The sequence below is a fragment of the Rattus norvegicus genome, chromosome 19, assembly GCF_036323735.1.
Source record: "Rattus norvegicus strain BN/NHsdMcwi chromosome 19, GRCr8, whole genome shotgun sequence".
NCBI classification, from domain to species: domain Eukaryota; kingdom Metazoa; phylum Chordata; class Mammalia; order Rodentia; family Muridae; genus Rattus; species Rattus norvegicus.
Window position 1 is genome coordinate 37176149 of NC_086037.1, and position 17022 is coordinate 37193170.

General features: G+C 42.7%; 1 protein-coding gene across 1 annotated transcript in view; it reads right to left on the reverse strand.

The window, feature by feature from the left end:
* Positions 1 to 3788: 3788 nt before the first annotated feature.
* Phkb (phosphorylase kinase regulatory subunit beta) overlaps positions 3789 to 17022 on the reverse strand; it is a 204043-nt gene continuing 190809 nt past the window's right edge. Inside the window, exon 31 of the mRNA XM_063278111.1 lies at positions 3789 to 10951. Within this exon, the coding sequence (XP_063134181.1) occupies positions 10895 to 10951 (57 nt within the window). The 3' untranslated portion in view covers positions 3789 to 10894. The remainder of the gene's footprint in view (positions 10952 to 17022) is intronic.

The window sequence follows — 17022 nt, forward strand, 5'->3', positions numbered from 1 at the left end:
GGGGCATCCTCACTGAGTCTCAGTAACTGATTAGGACAGGAGGCAGAAAATGATGAGAACCATTAGGGCAGGAGCCCCAAATGGAACAGATCTAATCCTTTTCCCTGGGGAGAAGCTAGAAACATCCTTGTTCCTGTTGGTGGTTCTGTCCCTGCCAGAGGCCAGCAACGCCCAAGGGAGGTCTGGTTTGTTTTCTCTTTCCCTAAATGAGAATGCTACCTACAAACTTCATGTAGGATATCACCAAAACTGGAGGCTCTTGGACAGCTTATGGGCGGGTTACTTGGACTGACCATCACCCCACACTTCAGCCTAGTTTCTGTCAAAAGTCCTGGAAAAGAAAACCTCTAAACTAACAACTCCCCCACCACCACCATTTTCTGTGATCTACTCATGCTGTATAGGAGTTTCTCTTTCTCTCTCTTTCTCTCTCTAGTTTTTCTTTTCTTTCTCAAAAGCGCACCATAATAACATTTCTTTCTGAACAGTGTTATGAAATACTTCGAATTCATGAGACAAGAATGGAAACCACTGGCTCCGTGGATGTTGTCTGTGGCCATGAGCTCTTGGCATCTGAGATGAGAAAGTCTTCATTGCTTTCCAAGATCCTTACCTCTTCCTGCTTTGCCCTGTACCACTAGGGGTGGCTCAAAGTCCCTGTCCTGGTTCCTTCTCTGCCTGTCTGTCATGTCTATGTGTCTGCTTGTCTCATTAAACACAGATTTGGGAGAATCAGTCAGAGGCAAGCACAATCATCAGAGAGGGTGACACTATATTTCCTGCTCCTTTGTAAGTGATGTGCGTCATTATCCCACACCCCAGCAACGGACTGAAGATTTAGTTGTGCTGCCCCTAGGATTCCCTTGGTGGGAACTGCTGCTTCTCCTGGACTCCCAAGGAGTTCAGCCTTCTGTGACTAACTGCTCTCCCAAGTCTCTGGTCTTCACTCTGGGAAGAAGAACACCAACAGCAGTGTTCATGCAGTCCACACCACCGCTTTCTTTGGGACAGAGTTAAGTTGACTAAGTAGTGGCCTGACAGCAGCCCCGAATTTATGATCCTAACCAGGACTTGGCTCCTCTATCTTCTTTATCACACACACTGTGTGGAACAGGAGCACATCATGTGAAACTTCCCACCAGCCTCCCCAAACTTACAAAAGAAAATAAAAGAAAACAAAACAAAACTTTTTCTGGGGATTTCTCTCAGAAGGCTTATCAGGCAAGTCTCTGAAGACGCTTTCTTGCCCCCCTCCCACACCCTCACAATCTGTCCCAGGGCAGATCTCTCCTCTCTCTCTCTCTCTCTCTCTCTCTCTCTCTCTCTCTCTCTCTCTCTCTCTCTCTCTCTCTCTCCCCCTCTCCCCCTCCCTCTCCCTCTTCCTCTCCCTCCCCCTCCCCCCTCTCTCTCCTTCCTCTCTCTCCCCCAACCCCCATATCTCTTATTAGTTTTCACTCTTAGTGAAGTTCTTTTTCAGGTCTTAAAGGGAAGGTTTTGTTCTCCCCTTTAAGTTCCCATTCTGTTTGTTCCCCCATACATTGTACATTTCCTGTCTAAGGCTTTCTGTTCTGGTTGCTTTTGGTTGTGATAAATACCATATCCGAAAGCAACTCGTGGGGGAGAGGGCTTATTGGTTTTACTTCTAGATCATAGCCTGTCGCTGAGGGAAGTCAGGGCAGGCAGGAATTCAAGTCAGGAACCTGGAATGAGGAACTGGTTCCCAAACAGACAAGTGCTGCTCAGCTGCCTTCTTTCCAGTACAGCCCAAGACTACCAGAGACAGCACTACCCACATCAACCGTCAATCACGACGGCACTACCCACATCAACCGTCAATCACGACGGCACTACCCACATCAACCGTCAATCACGACGGCACTACCCACATCAACCGTCAATCACGACGGCACTACCCACATCAACCGTCAATCACGACGGCACTACCCACATCAACCGTCAATCACGACAATTCTCACAGACATAGCCACAGGCCAATCTGATCTGGGCCCTCCCCTCCAACTGAGATTCCCCCAGCTAACTATGGACTGTACCAAGCTGACTGATGCCAACCAGAGCCCTCCCTTCCACCTTAAGGATTCTTGGCTGCTTCTCTCTGAATTTGCTTCTGAAGGGTAGTAATGTGGCTCCTTCCTCTCCTAGACTGCTGCTCCTTTGGAATTACTTTACCGTTATACATAACACCAGGGTGATTGTGATGGGGGTGTGGGGACATATAGGGGTACCCTTGAAGTCTATATTGTATGTGCATGTAATAAAGAGGGAGAATCGTCAGCATCATGGATCCAAGGCTGACCACCCGACTCAGAGGGCAGGACTGCCCCTGTTTCTATTTCCTAGATTCTGGGAATAAAAGCGATGCCAGAAGAAGCAGCTGCCTCCCTGCCCATTCTGCCCTGTAGGTCTCAGGAAGCCGCAGGCCTAGATCTATCATTCCCCTCCCACTCACCTGGGTCTGCTGTAGTGTAGGGAGCCATTCTGAGCTATGCAGTCACAGGGTGCTCAGCCCTAAGGTGGCTGCTGTAAGATTATGAGATTGTTGGACAAAAGCCTCTTCCAGGAAGATTCCGGGAGCAATCACAGGATGTTCCAGCCTGAACAAACACCAGACGTCCCTGAGCAGATTCCTGAGAAGGGTTCGACCTTTTCAAAGAACATGTCCCCGGAAGACTGTGCCTCTTTGTTTAAGGAGAATTATCTTGCAGTTTAGTGATTCACCTTATATCCTTGGGCATTTCCCACTACTCCCCCACCCTAAGCTTCAGTTCCTGCTTCAATTCCTGCCTCAGAGCTTTAAATGCTCTCAATAAACAAGACTTGACAACAGAACCTTGCTTGGTCTCCTTCTCCCTCCCCCCCACTTGACGCTCAGGTAGCGCCTCTTCGGAACACTGAATAACTGGACCTGCTGGACAGGTCACTGTAGCTCAGCCCTAACCAGTGTACAAGTACAACGTCAGTCGATCTGCATCTCCACATAGTCAGGGGAGGTGAGGACTGAGCTGGGCTGAGCTGGGCACTACACCTCCCCTTCAGCAGGAAGAGAGTTTGGGTTCTGAGGCTAACGGGATAAAGTCTGTGAAAGGGTGTCAGCGGGTAACTAATACGGGGGTGAATTGTTAGTGTAGGGAAGATGGAGCCAACCAGGAGGAACAGAGATTTCTGCTGAGAGATATGAGGTGGCTCGAACTTGAGAGGTCACATGATGGAAAAAGGCTCGTGTTGGACAGAAGTAAAGTCACCATGCTTAGCTTACATTCCAGCTACTTGGAAAAGACCAGCTTGGGCTGACTCATTTTCTGCTTCTGGAAATGTGTTTGCTGCAGAAACCCCCACAATGCCGTGCTTACTAATCTCCACCCTCCCTAGTCACACAGTCCTTTCCCTTGCTGAGGAACCTGGAGTTAAACAGATTCTCTGATAGGCAGATTATGTTTCTTTAACATTCCAAAGTACTATAGTGCTCAGATATTATATATAACCAAATGAGAAGTTATTTGAACAACTATTTCTCACTAATGGTTCTCCTCTTGAGATTATATGTGTATATGTATATGTATGTGTGTATGTATATGTGTATGTGTATGCATGTGAGTATATGTCTATGTCTATGTTAATTATATAATACTTAACATATATATTAAGTATATTTATACAAATTATACAATATTTTATTATAATATGTATATTATACATGACTATATAATATATAACATATATAAATATTATATACTTAATATGTATATATTTATAGATATAGATATATAGATCCCAGATATAGGACAAGCCTTGGATTAATTCAGAATGTAGTGTCTATCTATAGGTGAGATAAACAAACCTAGCTTCGTAAATGCTGAAGCCAAATCTAAAGACCAAAAGCCAAAACCCAAACCATATTTACCAACTGTGGAACACTCTTTCTGAAGGAATTCTTCTCACAGCTGCAATGTTTCCCTCTTCACCCTAACATCCCATGCTCCCCAACTAAAGGAGGCTGTTGTTATACTCATAGGTTTAAGGAAAATATTCAAGATATAGGAGCAGAATATGCCTGATGATCCTATATGAAAGAAAGAAAGAAAGAAAGAAAGAAAGAAAGAAAGAAAGGAAGAGAGGAAGAAAGAAAGAAAGGAAGAAAGAAAGAAAGAAATTTCTCTTTCAGATTGTCAATTAGATGCTGATGTCCGCTTGTGACCTCCACAAATAGAGTCTGGATTTTTCTCAGGTTTGGAGCATAGTTTCCACTCCCTCTGGCCATGACACCTGGTAGACACACAGGCAGAGGCATCGAATACTGGGGGAAGGCACTGCTAATGGCACAACTACGTTAACTGACTTCTCTTATAAAGTTTCTTGTCATTTTCTCCTCATGCCTGTCATATCAAACAGCTGACTGTACAGTTACACTTTGATCTGTGAAATAAAACTTACATCAGTCTAGATACAGAGAAGACTACTGCTCTGATGTTACCCTTCTACGGGGCTCTTGTACAGTCTACCCAGCTGCACGATTATGCTTTACCTTACTAAGCCTTGAGTTAATCACAATGTCAAAGCATTTTCCTCATTAACTTTGCCTTGATGTTCTCCACAAGGTTGTAATAGAGGGGACTTTCTGAGCTTGGTAAAAGATATCTCGAGTTCTCGATCCTCCTTTAGGAGTTACATCTTCTAATGGACATGTTCTCTTCCTCTAATAAAGGCAAAGCATCCATAGCTATTTCCCACCTATGCTTGTGGTAGGAATTATAGTAGTACTGATAGTTTCACACTCTGTGGGTTACAGGTGCTACCTCACACGCATAGCACGCTCAGATGCACCTAGCACCAAATGTTCGTCTCGTGCTCTGAATTCTTATGTTCATGTTCTTATAGCATGGCACATTAGATAGGCCCTCTCCTGAGACATTTCGAATGCTACCCCCCCCCCACATCGCTCCTTCTCTCAAAGAAGCTAAAGTGGTCATCACCCCCAAGCTCCTAGAAACAGTTAGGGGAATATGGGGGAATAAAAGACTACGAGTTAGACAGATTTCCTGGTATGCAGACAGACAGGGAGAAGGTCCCTGAGTAGAAAATAGAGATGGTAAACCTCCAAGATGGTCAGCTTCTTCCTCACACTCCTGACCTGAGACCAAATCCTGGCAGCTTACAATTAAGGCTTGATGGGTTCTCTCTCTTACCAGTAGGGTCCTGTGTTCATGGGCTGTCTAGACAAGTTCAAGACTCCATTAGGACATGTTTACACACAGTTGTAGGCTAATAAAGCATCTTGTCTTTCTTCAAATTGACCAACCCTAAATTAGGGGACAATCCTTCAAAGACTTTAGCCAAGCCCCCAAGGAGAGGCTAGGTTCCTACTTCCTCGGTGCCCCTCTGCTTTGAAGGTTTTTTTTTTCTCTGTGTGTCTTCAGTAGGCATGATCCCTCAGCCCTAATAAAAGGGGTATTTTGTCAGCTGGTTCTCTCTGCACTTGTCTGCTGTGTTTGACATTTTCCCTGTTTGAAATTTTTCCTGCCCTCTAATTCTTTAATTCTAAATAAACCTGACCAAGAACCTTAGATGTGCTGGTTAGTTTTATGTCAAGGTGGAGTCATTTAAAAGGAGGAAACCTCAATTAAGAACAGGCCTCCATAAGATCTGATTGTAAGGCAGCTTCTCAATTAGTGATTAACTAATCACTAATTAATGGTGAGGGCCCTGTGCATTGTAGGTGGTGCCATTCCTGGGCTGGTGGTCCTGGGTTCTGTTAGAAAGTAGGCTAAGGGAGCCACGGAAAGCAAGCCAGTAAGCAGCACCCCTCCATGGCCTCTGCATCAGCTCCTGCATCCAGGTTCCTGCCCTATTTGTGTTCCTGTCCTGACTTCCTCCAATGATGGACAGTGATCTGGAAGTGTAAGCCAAGTAAACCCTTTCCTCTCCACCATGCTGTTTGTTCTTGGTCATGTTTCATCATAGCAATAGACACACCCTATCTAAGTCAGATGTTAGCATTGTTATGTAGGCTAAAACTTGAATTCACCAATGATGAAAAAAAGCAGAGATCGATGCTGTACCACTTATAAATATCCCGAGGGACTAGAGCTGGGAATCAGCTTTTAGTAGGTTGCTTCCATAAATCCGCTGATGTGAATATGCTCTTTCAATTCTCCACTCAGACTCCAGTGCTTGTTCTGAGAGCAGTGTTTCCTGTTTCCCCATGACAGTCACTATTATTAACATAGCAGACATTCACATACTCACATTCATACCACAATGCCTGTTTGTGTGTATGTGGAAAACTTGATTTCATATACTATTTAACATCTGAGCAAACATATCTGATGCCAAGAAAAGCTCAATAATTGTATGGCAATGTGCCAATTAGTTGTTTTGTAATATAGTTCTCCATTTTCATCAGAGCAGCTTCGCCTCTTTGCAAGAGTCCATTGCCATCGGGCAACTTGACTCTGGGTAGACATTTCCACACAGAAGTGGGTAGGGAAGTTCATTAGAGTCCAGCAGCTCCTCCTAGCCATTTGTAGAAATTCTGCCTTCATTGAGCCCAATGTGACCCCAAGGAGTCTTGGGAAGGGCATGGGTGTGTAGAATGGGAAAGACTAACGAAGGGAGTTCCAATCATTGGGAAACCATCGGTCCATGCTAGGTGAAGACTTTTCAGTGAAGCTTGGTTGTGGTCATCCATAAATCCTCACCCATGCTCGGTAAGTAAGCCCACACACTCATTGATAGTCTCAAAGTACTCTTGGTTTGTTATTGGGACCCTAGGAGTAGGGGATAGTCCTTGTTTACATTTTCCCAGAGGAGGAATTCTTGAAGCATTAGCAAAATACTTTCAGTGTATTTTCTCATTTGTTTCCTACATTTTGCTGTACTCTGCTGGGGATAGCAGTTTCTCTTGAGGGAAGAGTACGTATATTCTTTCCAATTTGTAGTAAAACAAGTTGCCAACATAAATGCATACTGTGCACTGCAAGCCTGGGTTTCTTCTTAGCTAACAAGTCTAAGGAATTTATCACTGGTACAATGAGTATACATCAAATGGCTACCAGCTACCACCCTATTGAAGCTAGGGAACAAAAGATGATGAACTACATTGGTACCACCCTATACATCCCTGACAGAAAATGAATGGCCTGGTATTTGATGCAGCTAGAACTATCCTTGCTACCCCTTCTAAGGTTTAGGGGGTATTGCAAGAGAGATTGCAAGGAGCAGGGGATGGGGGTGAATGTAAGAACCAGAGGATAGGGAGTTTGAAACACAATCTTTAGGGCATAGTACAGCCACTGAAAATATTATCCCACAGTAGCTGTGGTTGCCTGCACTTGACCAGCATGCTCTAAGCCTGTTGACAGCCACTCACTGACAAAGGAGGAGCTCATGAGCCCTGCCCTCTCCTCAATAAACCTTTGGCAACTGACAAATCCTAAAAGAGTCACTGCTTTCAGCTGGGTACCAAGTGTGAGCCCATCAGGCTCCCAGGGATCATTCCACAACTATGGTCGCATGGGTCGTCTTGGATAAAATAAGATGGTCACAAAACAAACACAAAGCACAATAGTGTGGTCGTGGACACGACCCATAGTGAGGGATCTGGAATAAAATGGGTAGGAGGGAGATTAGAGTGTGGGAGTGAGCTTAAACAGAAAGCAGTATAAACATGCACGGAACTGTCAAAGAACAATTTTAAACAATGAAAAAAGAGCGACTTCCTAGCTGCTGAATCTGCTGGATCTAGTCATTTACTTCCCAGTTCAATGGAAGTTGAAAAATCACCTGTGGTATTCATTTGTGTAAAACCTCCCAACTTCAGATGTGATTCAAAAGCTATTTTTATGAAGCAAGGTTGGAATCCTCAGCTTTTTGCTTTCAAATGACTAAAGCCATTCATCAGCTGTTCTCATAAATGCCAAGTTTACATTTTTTCCCTAGATGAGATAAATAAGTACAGGTTTGCTCAATTCCTCTAACTGTGCAGTCACATATAAGACTCGGAAAACCGCCACTAGTCACTTTCCTGCTTCTAGATGTGGTTTTCAATCATATCTCCTCTTAGACAAGCCTCCATTCATTTTATTTATTGTTTTCTCACTTTAAAAAAATGCAATCAGCAAACATATATTCAGCTTCTGCTCTATGTTCAGCATGAACTGCAAGGTGCTGGATGCTGATACCCAGTTTACTTAACCTTTGTTGAGTTCTGGCCTCAGAATTCTTACATGTTCTATAAAGGGAAGTGACTTTATGGAATAAAGCCTGGAGTAGTGAATCCCTGAGGCTACAATTGTGGGAACGACTTGACATTTCAGGCATTTCAGGATAGAAAGATATACAACCTCAAGAGTCTAGAGGACAAGAGGACTTAACAATGTCTCTTCAATAAAATCAAAGACAGTAACACATTTGAGATATGGGACCACAGCTGGAAGATTGTGACTAGCCTGAGCTGAATCACAGAGACATTTGTTAAAGACCATGGTTCATTTACAGACTGAACAAAGTGTTTACAGACATTCCATTCTGCTTCAATGAGTGGAAGGAAATAGAGACTTGAGCCTAACCATGGATGGGCAGAGGGTAACATTTAGCAGTAGGATATATTTTCTCAGTGACAAAAAGTGACCAGCTCAGTCTTTGTCTCATTCTCCTGGGAGACCAAAGAATCCTAAAAGGATAGGCTATGAGAGGAAAGGGGAATGAGCATAATAATTCCCAGTAGTACCAATAGGGGAGCCACTCTACTGTTTTGATTACAATTAACATCTGGATCCCAGGTTCCCCATGAGAGCTTCATTTTCTCTCCTATAGTAGCGCAAAAAAAAAAAAAAAAAAAAAAAAAAAAAAAAAAAAAAAAAAAAAAGCCTTTACAACTTCTCTAGATCACTGTTCTTTTTTATGGTGTCTGAGAAGTGGTGTGTATCTAATTGGAAAAATAAGAAGTGACTTCCACACTGAACTTCTGGGTTGAAAGGAACCATTTAAAATAAACACTACCATTGGTCCATCTGCCTACCTTCCGTGCTGCTTCCCTCCCTCAACCCTCAGAGCTTTTGATCTATTTTCCTCCTCTCTAGAATTAGGACAAGATCATCATTTAGAAAGCCCCAGATATTGTTTGAATGAGAACATTGTTCAGAGGCTCATATGTTTGAATACTTGGTCTCCAGTTGGTGGCTGTTAGGGGATGATTAGGAGGATTAGGGGCCTTGCTGGAAAAAGTACTGGGGTTGGACTTTGCAGTTTCAAAAGATTCATGCCATTATTGTTACTTCTTTCTGCCTCCTGCTTCTGGATCCACATGCTGGTTCTTAGCTATTTCTGCTACTGTGCCTTTGCTCTGGCCATCATGGACTCTACTCCCATAAAACCATAAGCTAAATTAAATGCTTTATTTTATTAGTTGCCTTAGTTATGTTTTTTTTTTTTTTTTTTTTTTTTTTTTGGTTCTTTTTTTCGGAGCTGGGGATCGAACCCAGGGCCTTGCGCTTCCTAGGTAAGCGCTCTACCACTGAGCTAAATCCCCAGCCCCTGCCTTAGTTATGTTTTGACAGCAATGGAAAAGTAATTAGGACAGAAACTGGTACCAGGTTGTAGGTATTGTTATGATAAACGTGACTGTGAAAAGAGTTTGGTATTTTGAATGAGGAAAGCAATGAAATGATGACATAAACAGAACTTAATGGGTTATTCCATTAAGAGTTTGGAAGACAGGAGTGCTGAGAGCTATGCACTAGCTGGGGAGATCCAACTCAAGAGGTTTCAGAAGAAAACAACATTAGCATCTGGGCCAGAGACCAGTATTATGATATCTTGGCAAAGAATGCAACTGCTTTCTTTTTGTGTCCTAAGAGTTTGCCGGAGACTAAATTTAAAGCAATGGACTAATTTATTTTGAAGGAGGATATTTCAAGGTAGTGTAATATTGACTTTGTTGCATGGACATTGATAATCACTCTTATAAAGGAATACAAAGAAAAAGAGCAAGCTAGGAAGCCCCACTCTTCCACAGCCTCTGCTTCCAGGTTCCGCCTTCCCTTCATGATGAACTGTGACCTGAGAATTGTAAGCCGGAATAAACCCTCTCCTTCTCAGGTTGCTCGAGGTCATGGTCTTTATCACAGCAATGAAAAAAACTAAGACAATCTTTATCATATATACTCTTGATCATGGCATATGGATGAACCAAATCCAAGAATCCCCTATGCAGCCCAGGCTAGCCTTGAACTATGAACTTCCTGCCTCTAATTCCTGAGTATGATGATTACAGGTATGCACCAGCATGCCGGGTTAAGACCAGGAATAATAATGAGCTTCTAGATAGGGAATAATATCTACAAGCCCTGCTGTCCCTATCAGTCAAATGTACCAAGCACATGAAAACTGTGGCTTTGGAATCAAACCCAAGACAACACCCAAAATGCAAGACAACCAAATGTCCTGTTTCTAGGTGAGAATGTTCTTAGTTGTGCTGAGGAATGCCACTAAGGGCAAAGGAGGTCTGGAGATGCAATGGAAATGAAACTTTGGAGATATCATCCAGAACATAACTTCAGGATCACTTTCTATAGCCGTTATGTAATTTTCAAAAAGGAATGTAGATGGTACAAAAATAAACCCAAACTAGATAGCTTAAAAAGTTAAGCCAGTTAGTGAAGTTCAGAGTCCAGATACAGAATCCTACAGACTTGATTCCAACCAAGTCTGCCCCTGCCCTGTCACCACACAGTTTCTTTTGTAGAAAGGAAGCAATACCATTGTGTTCATCATAGCATTGGTGATGTCTTATTGAGATACATCGTGTAAAGAGTTTGGTGGTGGTGGTGGTGGTGGTGGTGGTGGTGGTGGTGGTGGTGGTAGTGGGTAGCTCAAACTCCTAGTGTTCTTGACAAGGAGTCCCAGGTCTGTGTGTAGCCAGGCTCTGATGAAATACCTGAAAGACACAAGAGGGGAAAGATGTGGTTCATGGTTTCAGTCTCTCAGCTCACAGCGGAAGTCTGTTGGTGAGGGTTGTTTACATCGGAACCGACCATAAATCAGACAGCATGGCAGCAAACAGAAAGTAGATACAACCTGCACAGGGCTGTTCCTAGTAAGTTACTGCTGCCAGCAGGACCCGCTACCTCCCTACACAGTGCCACGAGCTGGGGAAGAAGTCTTCCACGTGTGAGACGGTGGAGAACATTTTTGATTGAAACCATGACACTAGGCCTCCTTTCTCTAGGCTGGCAGCTGATTCCTACACTACCTTCTTTGCCTCATTTGTGACGGCATCGTATGTATAATTGGGTAGAAGAGATGACTCCCTACTTTCCTCAGAAGTGAAATGGGCAGTTACAGACAAACATGACAGTGTGGGTCTGGGTAGTGGGACAAGAAGGAGATGGAGAAAGTGGGAAGTTGATGGGGCTTGGCAACTCCAGAAGAGGCTAAGGCTATTAAACAGAGTTGTAGGTCACAGAACAATGTGTTGCCACTGAAAAGACCTCGAAGTCAGAAGGCAGAATGTCTGCCAGGAAGAAACAAGTGCTACAATTTAAGAAAGTTACAACAGTAATAGACAGGCAAACACGGAAGAGGGAAGAGTTTATACATTCTTATGTTTACTGTGGGCTCAGAAAGAATCAAACAAGAGTGCTGTGTGCTTCTGTGCTTATTTGGTACTATTTGGTGCTCTTTGGCATTTGAGCAAGATGGAACCATGCCTCAGTTTTCCTATCAGATAGATTTCTACTCAGCTTTTTCCAAAAAGAACTGAGTTATCCTCCAGAGCCACTGTACTTGGGTCAGATTTGCAAGATTTCCACCAGTTAGCTCCTTCAGGGAAAATGTCCACACTCACTCTGCTCTCTTCAAGGAACCTCATGTTACAATACGACAATGCTCTCATGAAGTAACTGAAGGGAGATGACAGCAGGATCTTCTAACCCTATTCCAGTTTCTAGAGCAGTGGCTCTCATCCAGTCCTAATGCTGTGACTTTTTAATATAGTTTCTCATGTTGTGGTGACCCCAACCATAAAATCATTTTCATTGCTATTTTATAACTGTAATTTTGCTAGTTATGAATTATAATGTAAATATATAATATGCAGGATATCTGATGTGACCCCTGTGCAGGGGTTGTTTGACTCCTGCAGGAGTCATGACTCACAGGTTGAGATCCACTGTTCTAGAGAAACAGATAAACTTACTTCTTCAGGAAGCCTTTTTGCTCCAATCGTATTACAATTTTAAGAATTATTTAATGTTAATGCATATTACTTATATTTAAATTTGTCTCTTCCTCTGATGGCATTTTCTGAGTTATGATTTTATAATCTGGAATCTTACTGTTAAGAGATTTACTAATTGTGGGAATTTGGGAAAGATTCTTAACTCTGTCCTGATTTCCTCAAATATAAAAAGATTAGTAGTTCTTAGCTCAAAAGTAGAGCTAAGTACTGGTATGGTGGCCTATGTCAGAAATCCTAGCACTAAGTAGATGGAGGCAGGGGGATCAGGAGTTCAAGGTCATCCTTAGTTACAATAACCAGTTCAAGTCCATGAATCTCACAAGCCCTATCCTATCTCAAAGCAAACACACAATAGAGCTTCAGAGCCCAGTGTGTTGTATAAATGTAAACTTATACATTAATGTAAGCTATTATTAGTCATTTTTTTTACCCCTCCACCCCACCGCCCACCTTATTAGTCATTTTTAATACACTGGACTATTATCATAGTTATCTCATATTTTCTTCAAGACACAGTGACTATAATTAATGATGAATTGCACATGTATTTGGAAATTGATAAGGGAAAACATCTTAAATGTTCTCACCACAAATATGGGTATTATCTCAACTTGACAACACATGCATATCAAACACCATGTTAGCCTGTGGGTGAGGGGGAGTTGGACCTTGGATTTATTTTTCTGCTTATTCCATCACATTCATTCTAGGATTTCCTCATGTTCATTATAACCGTTACCTTTAGTGAGAATAGTCCTTAATTCATTATTTTTGTTCTATTTTGTTGTTAATGTTTAAAAAGCTACTACTTTTCCTTATGAGTCTTATTTTAGTCATCTTATGTGTAATAATCTGATTATAGTTCAGATATTCTGAAAATTTGGTTTTGATTTCCATTCAGAAATGACTTTTTATGCTGTTACGGGTCAGTAATCCTGACACGCAAAAGTTAGAGACAGTAGCTGGTCGATTTAAGGCAAATTTGGGGTACACAACAAGAATGAGGACAGCTCAAAAGAAATTACAAACATTTTTAAATTCCCAAAAGTGGGCTCCTGTTTATTTTGGTCTGGTTATTAGTTGCTGGCTCTGCTCTTGTCTCAAACTATGTGGAGGACTGCCTTAGCACCTGAGTTCAGCTTCAAGAAAACAAAAATGTTTCAAGAAAATAAAAGGAATTCTGTTTATATGAGGACAAGATATTCATGATTAATGATAAGATTATCCCTACCCCTTGCCCATGGCTGTAGATTTACTCACTGTAGTTAAATTAGGAGAAGTCTGGTGGTTTGTTTTTCCACTCATTTCCAGACTTGCTTTGCTTGATACTCACAAGTGCTGGAAAACCAAAACCTTTCCTGCTTCTGTGCAAGTATAACATTTCATACCACCTTTCAGTTTCCTAACTTAAAGGCTCCTAGTTAAAATGTTCTTTAAAATTTAGAATTTAGAAGATTCCTAGACACAAGTGAAAGGATGCTTTGCTAAAGCAGACACTCAAAGGAGCATTTCACTAAAGCAAACACAAGTGAAAAGCTAAGGCAGACTTGTGAAGGAACGTTTGGCTGAAGCAGACACAGGAGAAAAGTTGTGAAAAGGCATACAATGAAGGACTCTTCACTAGCAACACTCTGCCTTACATTGTGTAGTTGAACTCATTTTGTCAAGACTCCATAAGTGAAACATACACCAAAAAATAAAAAAATAAAATACAAACAAACAAATAAAAAAAAAAAAACTTCTGCTGGTGTGCTCAAGGATTCTTGCTGTTTCCATATACTTGGACTGATTGACAGACTGATGTCAGCTGAGACAGACTCACATGCTAAGACAAGACACATGGTGAGGTGAGACCCATGGAGGACCGGTGATGTTTGGAAGGAGTATAAATAAGACTCGACCAACAGTAAAGAAGGTGGGCTTTGCTTGCAGGTACAGCTAGCTGTACAATGCTTGTTGGTCTTGTGTCTTCGCTGATCTTTGCTTTGCTGAGAGAGGCCCAGTTGAAAACTTCTACTGGCATCCCTCCTGGTCCCTCCTATTGACTAGTGCTGAAGAGGAGGTCTGGCTGTCTCTGCTTGGTCATGCCACCACTGCTCATTTGTGCTTACTATCCCGACTCTACTGAACTGGACTGCTGATATATCTGTGAAGTGTTTTTGAGAATTGAGCTGCTGCTGAACTGTTCACATTGACCTCTGAACTGAACTGTTGATTTCCCAACAAGGCAGATGGGGTCTGCTTTAAAGAAACATGTTCATGGGGTTGGGGATTTAGCTCAGTGGTAGAGCGCTTGCCTAGGAAGCGCAAGGCCCTGGGTTCGGTCCCCAGCTCCAAAAAAAAAAAAAAAAAAAAAAAGAAACATGTTCACTTCCCCCATATCCTTTCTTTTCCATGCCTCTGGTAGATGGTGGGATAGAAGGGAGGTTAAAGCATTTAAGAACCATCATTAAAAGTAGGGTTTGAAAAAAATTAAAGCTATAGGGCAGTTTCTGTTGACTGAACACCAGCTCATCCCCAGGGTGTGAGGCAAGGTCTAGAGCAGTTACAGACTCTCCTCCAGCTGGACAGAGATGAAAATGGTTTGGCCATCTTCAAGCTCTTCATTGTGCTGTCATTCCAGGCTGCAGGCATGGGGAAGAAAGAGCAGGGATCAAGCACTGGGGGTTTGACAGGACTAGGGAGTCACTTAGATTTCTGTTCCCATTTCACAGAATGTAGGCTAGCTGAGCAGTCAATGCCCAGCTGCAGTCCTGGTATACAGAAACAGTATATATTATGGCACTAGCAGTTTCTAAAACAGTGTTGTTCTGTATATAGATCGTCACGTCTATTCTAGTTACAGGTTACTGTATCTTTTTTTTATATATATTAACTTGAGTATTTCTTATTTACATTTCGAATGTTATTCCCTTTCCCGGTTTCCGGGCCAACATCCCCCTCCCCCCTCCCCTTCTGTATGTGTGTTCCCCTCCCCATCCTCCCCCCATTACCACCCTCCCCCCAACAATCACATTCACTGGGGGTTCAGTCTTGGCAGGACCCAGGGCTTCCCCTTACACTGGTGATCTTACTAGGCTATTCATTGCTACCTATGAGGTCAGAGTCCAGGGTCAGTCCATGTATAGTCTTTGGGTAGTGGCTTAGTCCCTGGAAGCTCTGGTTGCTTGGCATTGTTGTTCATATGGGGTCTTGAGCCCCTTCAAGCTCTTCCAGGTTACTGTATCTTTAATGCAATGTCTGCTATTGAGCTACAGACTGCATTGGGTTTGGAGACTGTCATTTTTCTTTTATGTATCTTGAGCCTCTGCCTCCATGTACATTCCTGGTAATTTAAATTTTTCGATGGTGGTTTTTCTTTTTATTGAAAACTTTACATGACCATATCTATGCCTTTCCACTTTCAATTTCTTTCAAGTTCCCCTAACAAATCTCCCTTCATAATTCATGTCCTTTGGTTATGTTAACCCAGAAAATCTAGTCAGTGCTGACCATGAGTATGGAGACCTCCACAGAAGCATGTGAACCCTACCAGTGTCCAACACATTCAAGACAAAATGATTCTCCCTTCCCAGCAACTATCACCTACTGATAGTTCCTCAGGAAGGGATGGGACCTGGAGAGCACTTGTCATTTACGCCAGAATTCTGGCTAGATCAATGGCCAGTTCTGTACAGGGGACTGTTACTATAAGTAGATGAGTACGATAGCTTTGTCAAGTCCATTAGACTGTATTTTACAGCACTCCTCTCCGCCCTTCATATGTTCTCTTTATTTCTTCTTTAAGATAGTCTCTGAGCTGTGGTGGTAGCGTTTGTGATGTGTGTGCATGTGCATGCATGTGTGTGCATATGTGTATGCATATGCATCCACACTAGTATGAGTTCTTGTGTGAGTTGTTAAGGACATCCCAATAGAGGGATGAGCACTCAGTCTCTTACCCTCAGCACTGTGAAGAGTTCTGTATCTCTGCACTAACTGCTGTCCACCACAGAAAGAAGCTGGGAGCAGTGACAACTTATGGGTGTCAATGTGAATCTTCATGAGGTATCTGATTTTGCTTTTTCTGCTGCTGTGTGTCTTTGTTACATTTCTACTGCTGTAATAAACACCATGACCAAAAGCAACTGGGGAAGAAAGGGTTAAACTCCTCTTACAGCTGGCAGTCATCACTGAAGGAGGTCAGAGCAGGATCCTGGAAGCAGAAGCTGAAGCAGAGGCTGTGGAGGGATGCTGCTCACTGACTTGTTCCCCATGGCTTGCTCAGCCTGCTTGCTTATAGAACCTAGGACTACCTGCCCAGAAGTGGAACCACCCACAATAGGCTGGGCACTTCCACATCGAGCACTAATTAAGGAAATGCATATAAGCTTGCCCACAGGCCAGTCTGGTAGGGGGCATTTCCTTAATTATGGTTTCCTCTTCCCAAATGATTCTAGCTTGTACATAAAACTAGCCAGCACATGGCGATTAACATCATGACCAAATATAACTTGGGGGAAGAAAAGGATTTGTTTTAGGTTACCGGTGACAATATATCATTAAAGGAAGTAGAGCAGGTACTTAAGACAGGAACCTGCGGGCAGGAATTGATGCACAGACATGAAGGAAAGTTTCTTCATGCCTTGCTCATCTACCTTCTTTATACAGTCCAGTCTCACCTGCCCAGGATGACAGTACCCACAGTGATGTGGCCCTCCAACATTAATCAGAAATCAAGACAATGCCCCACAGATATACATACCTACAGCTGATAGGCAGAGCTCCTT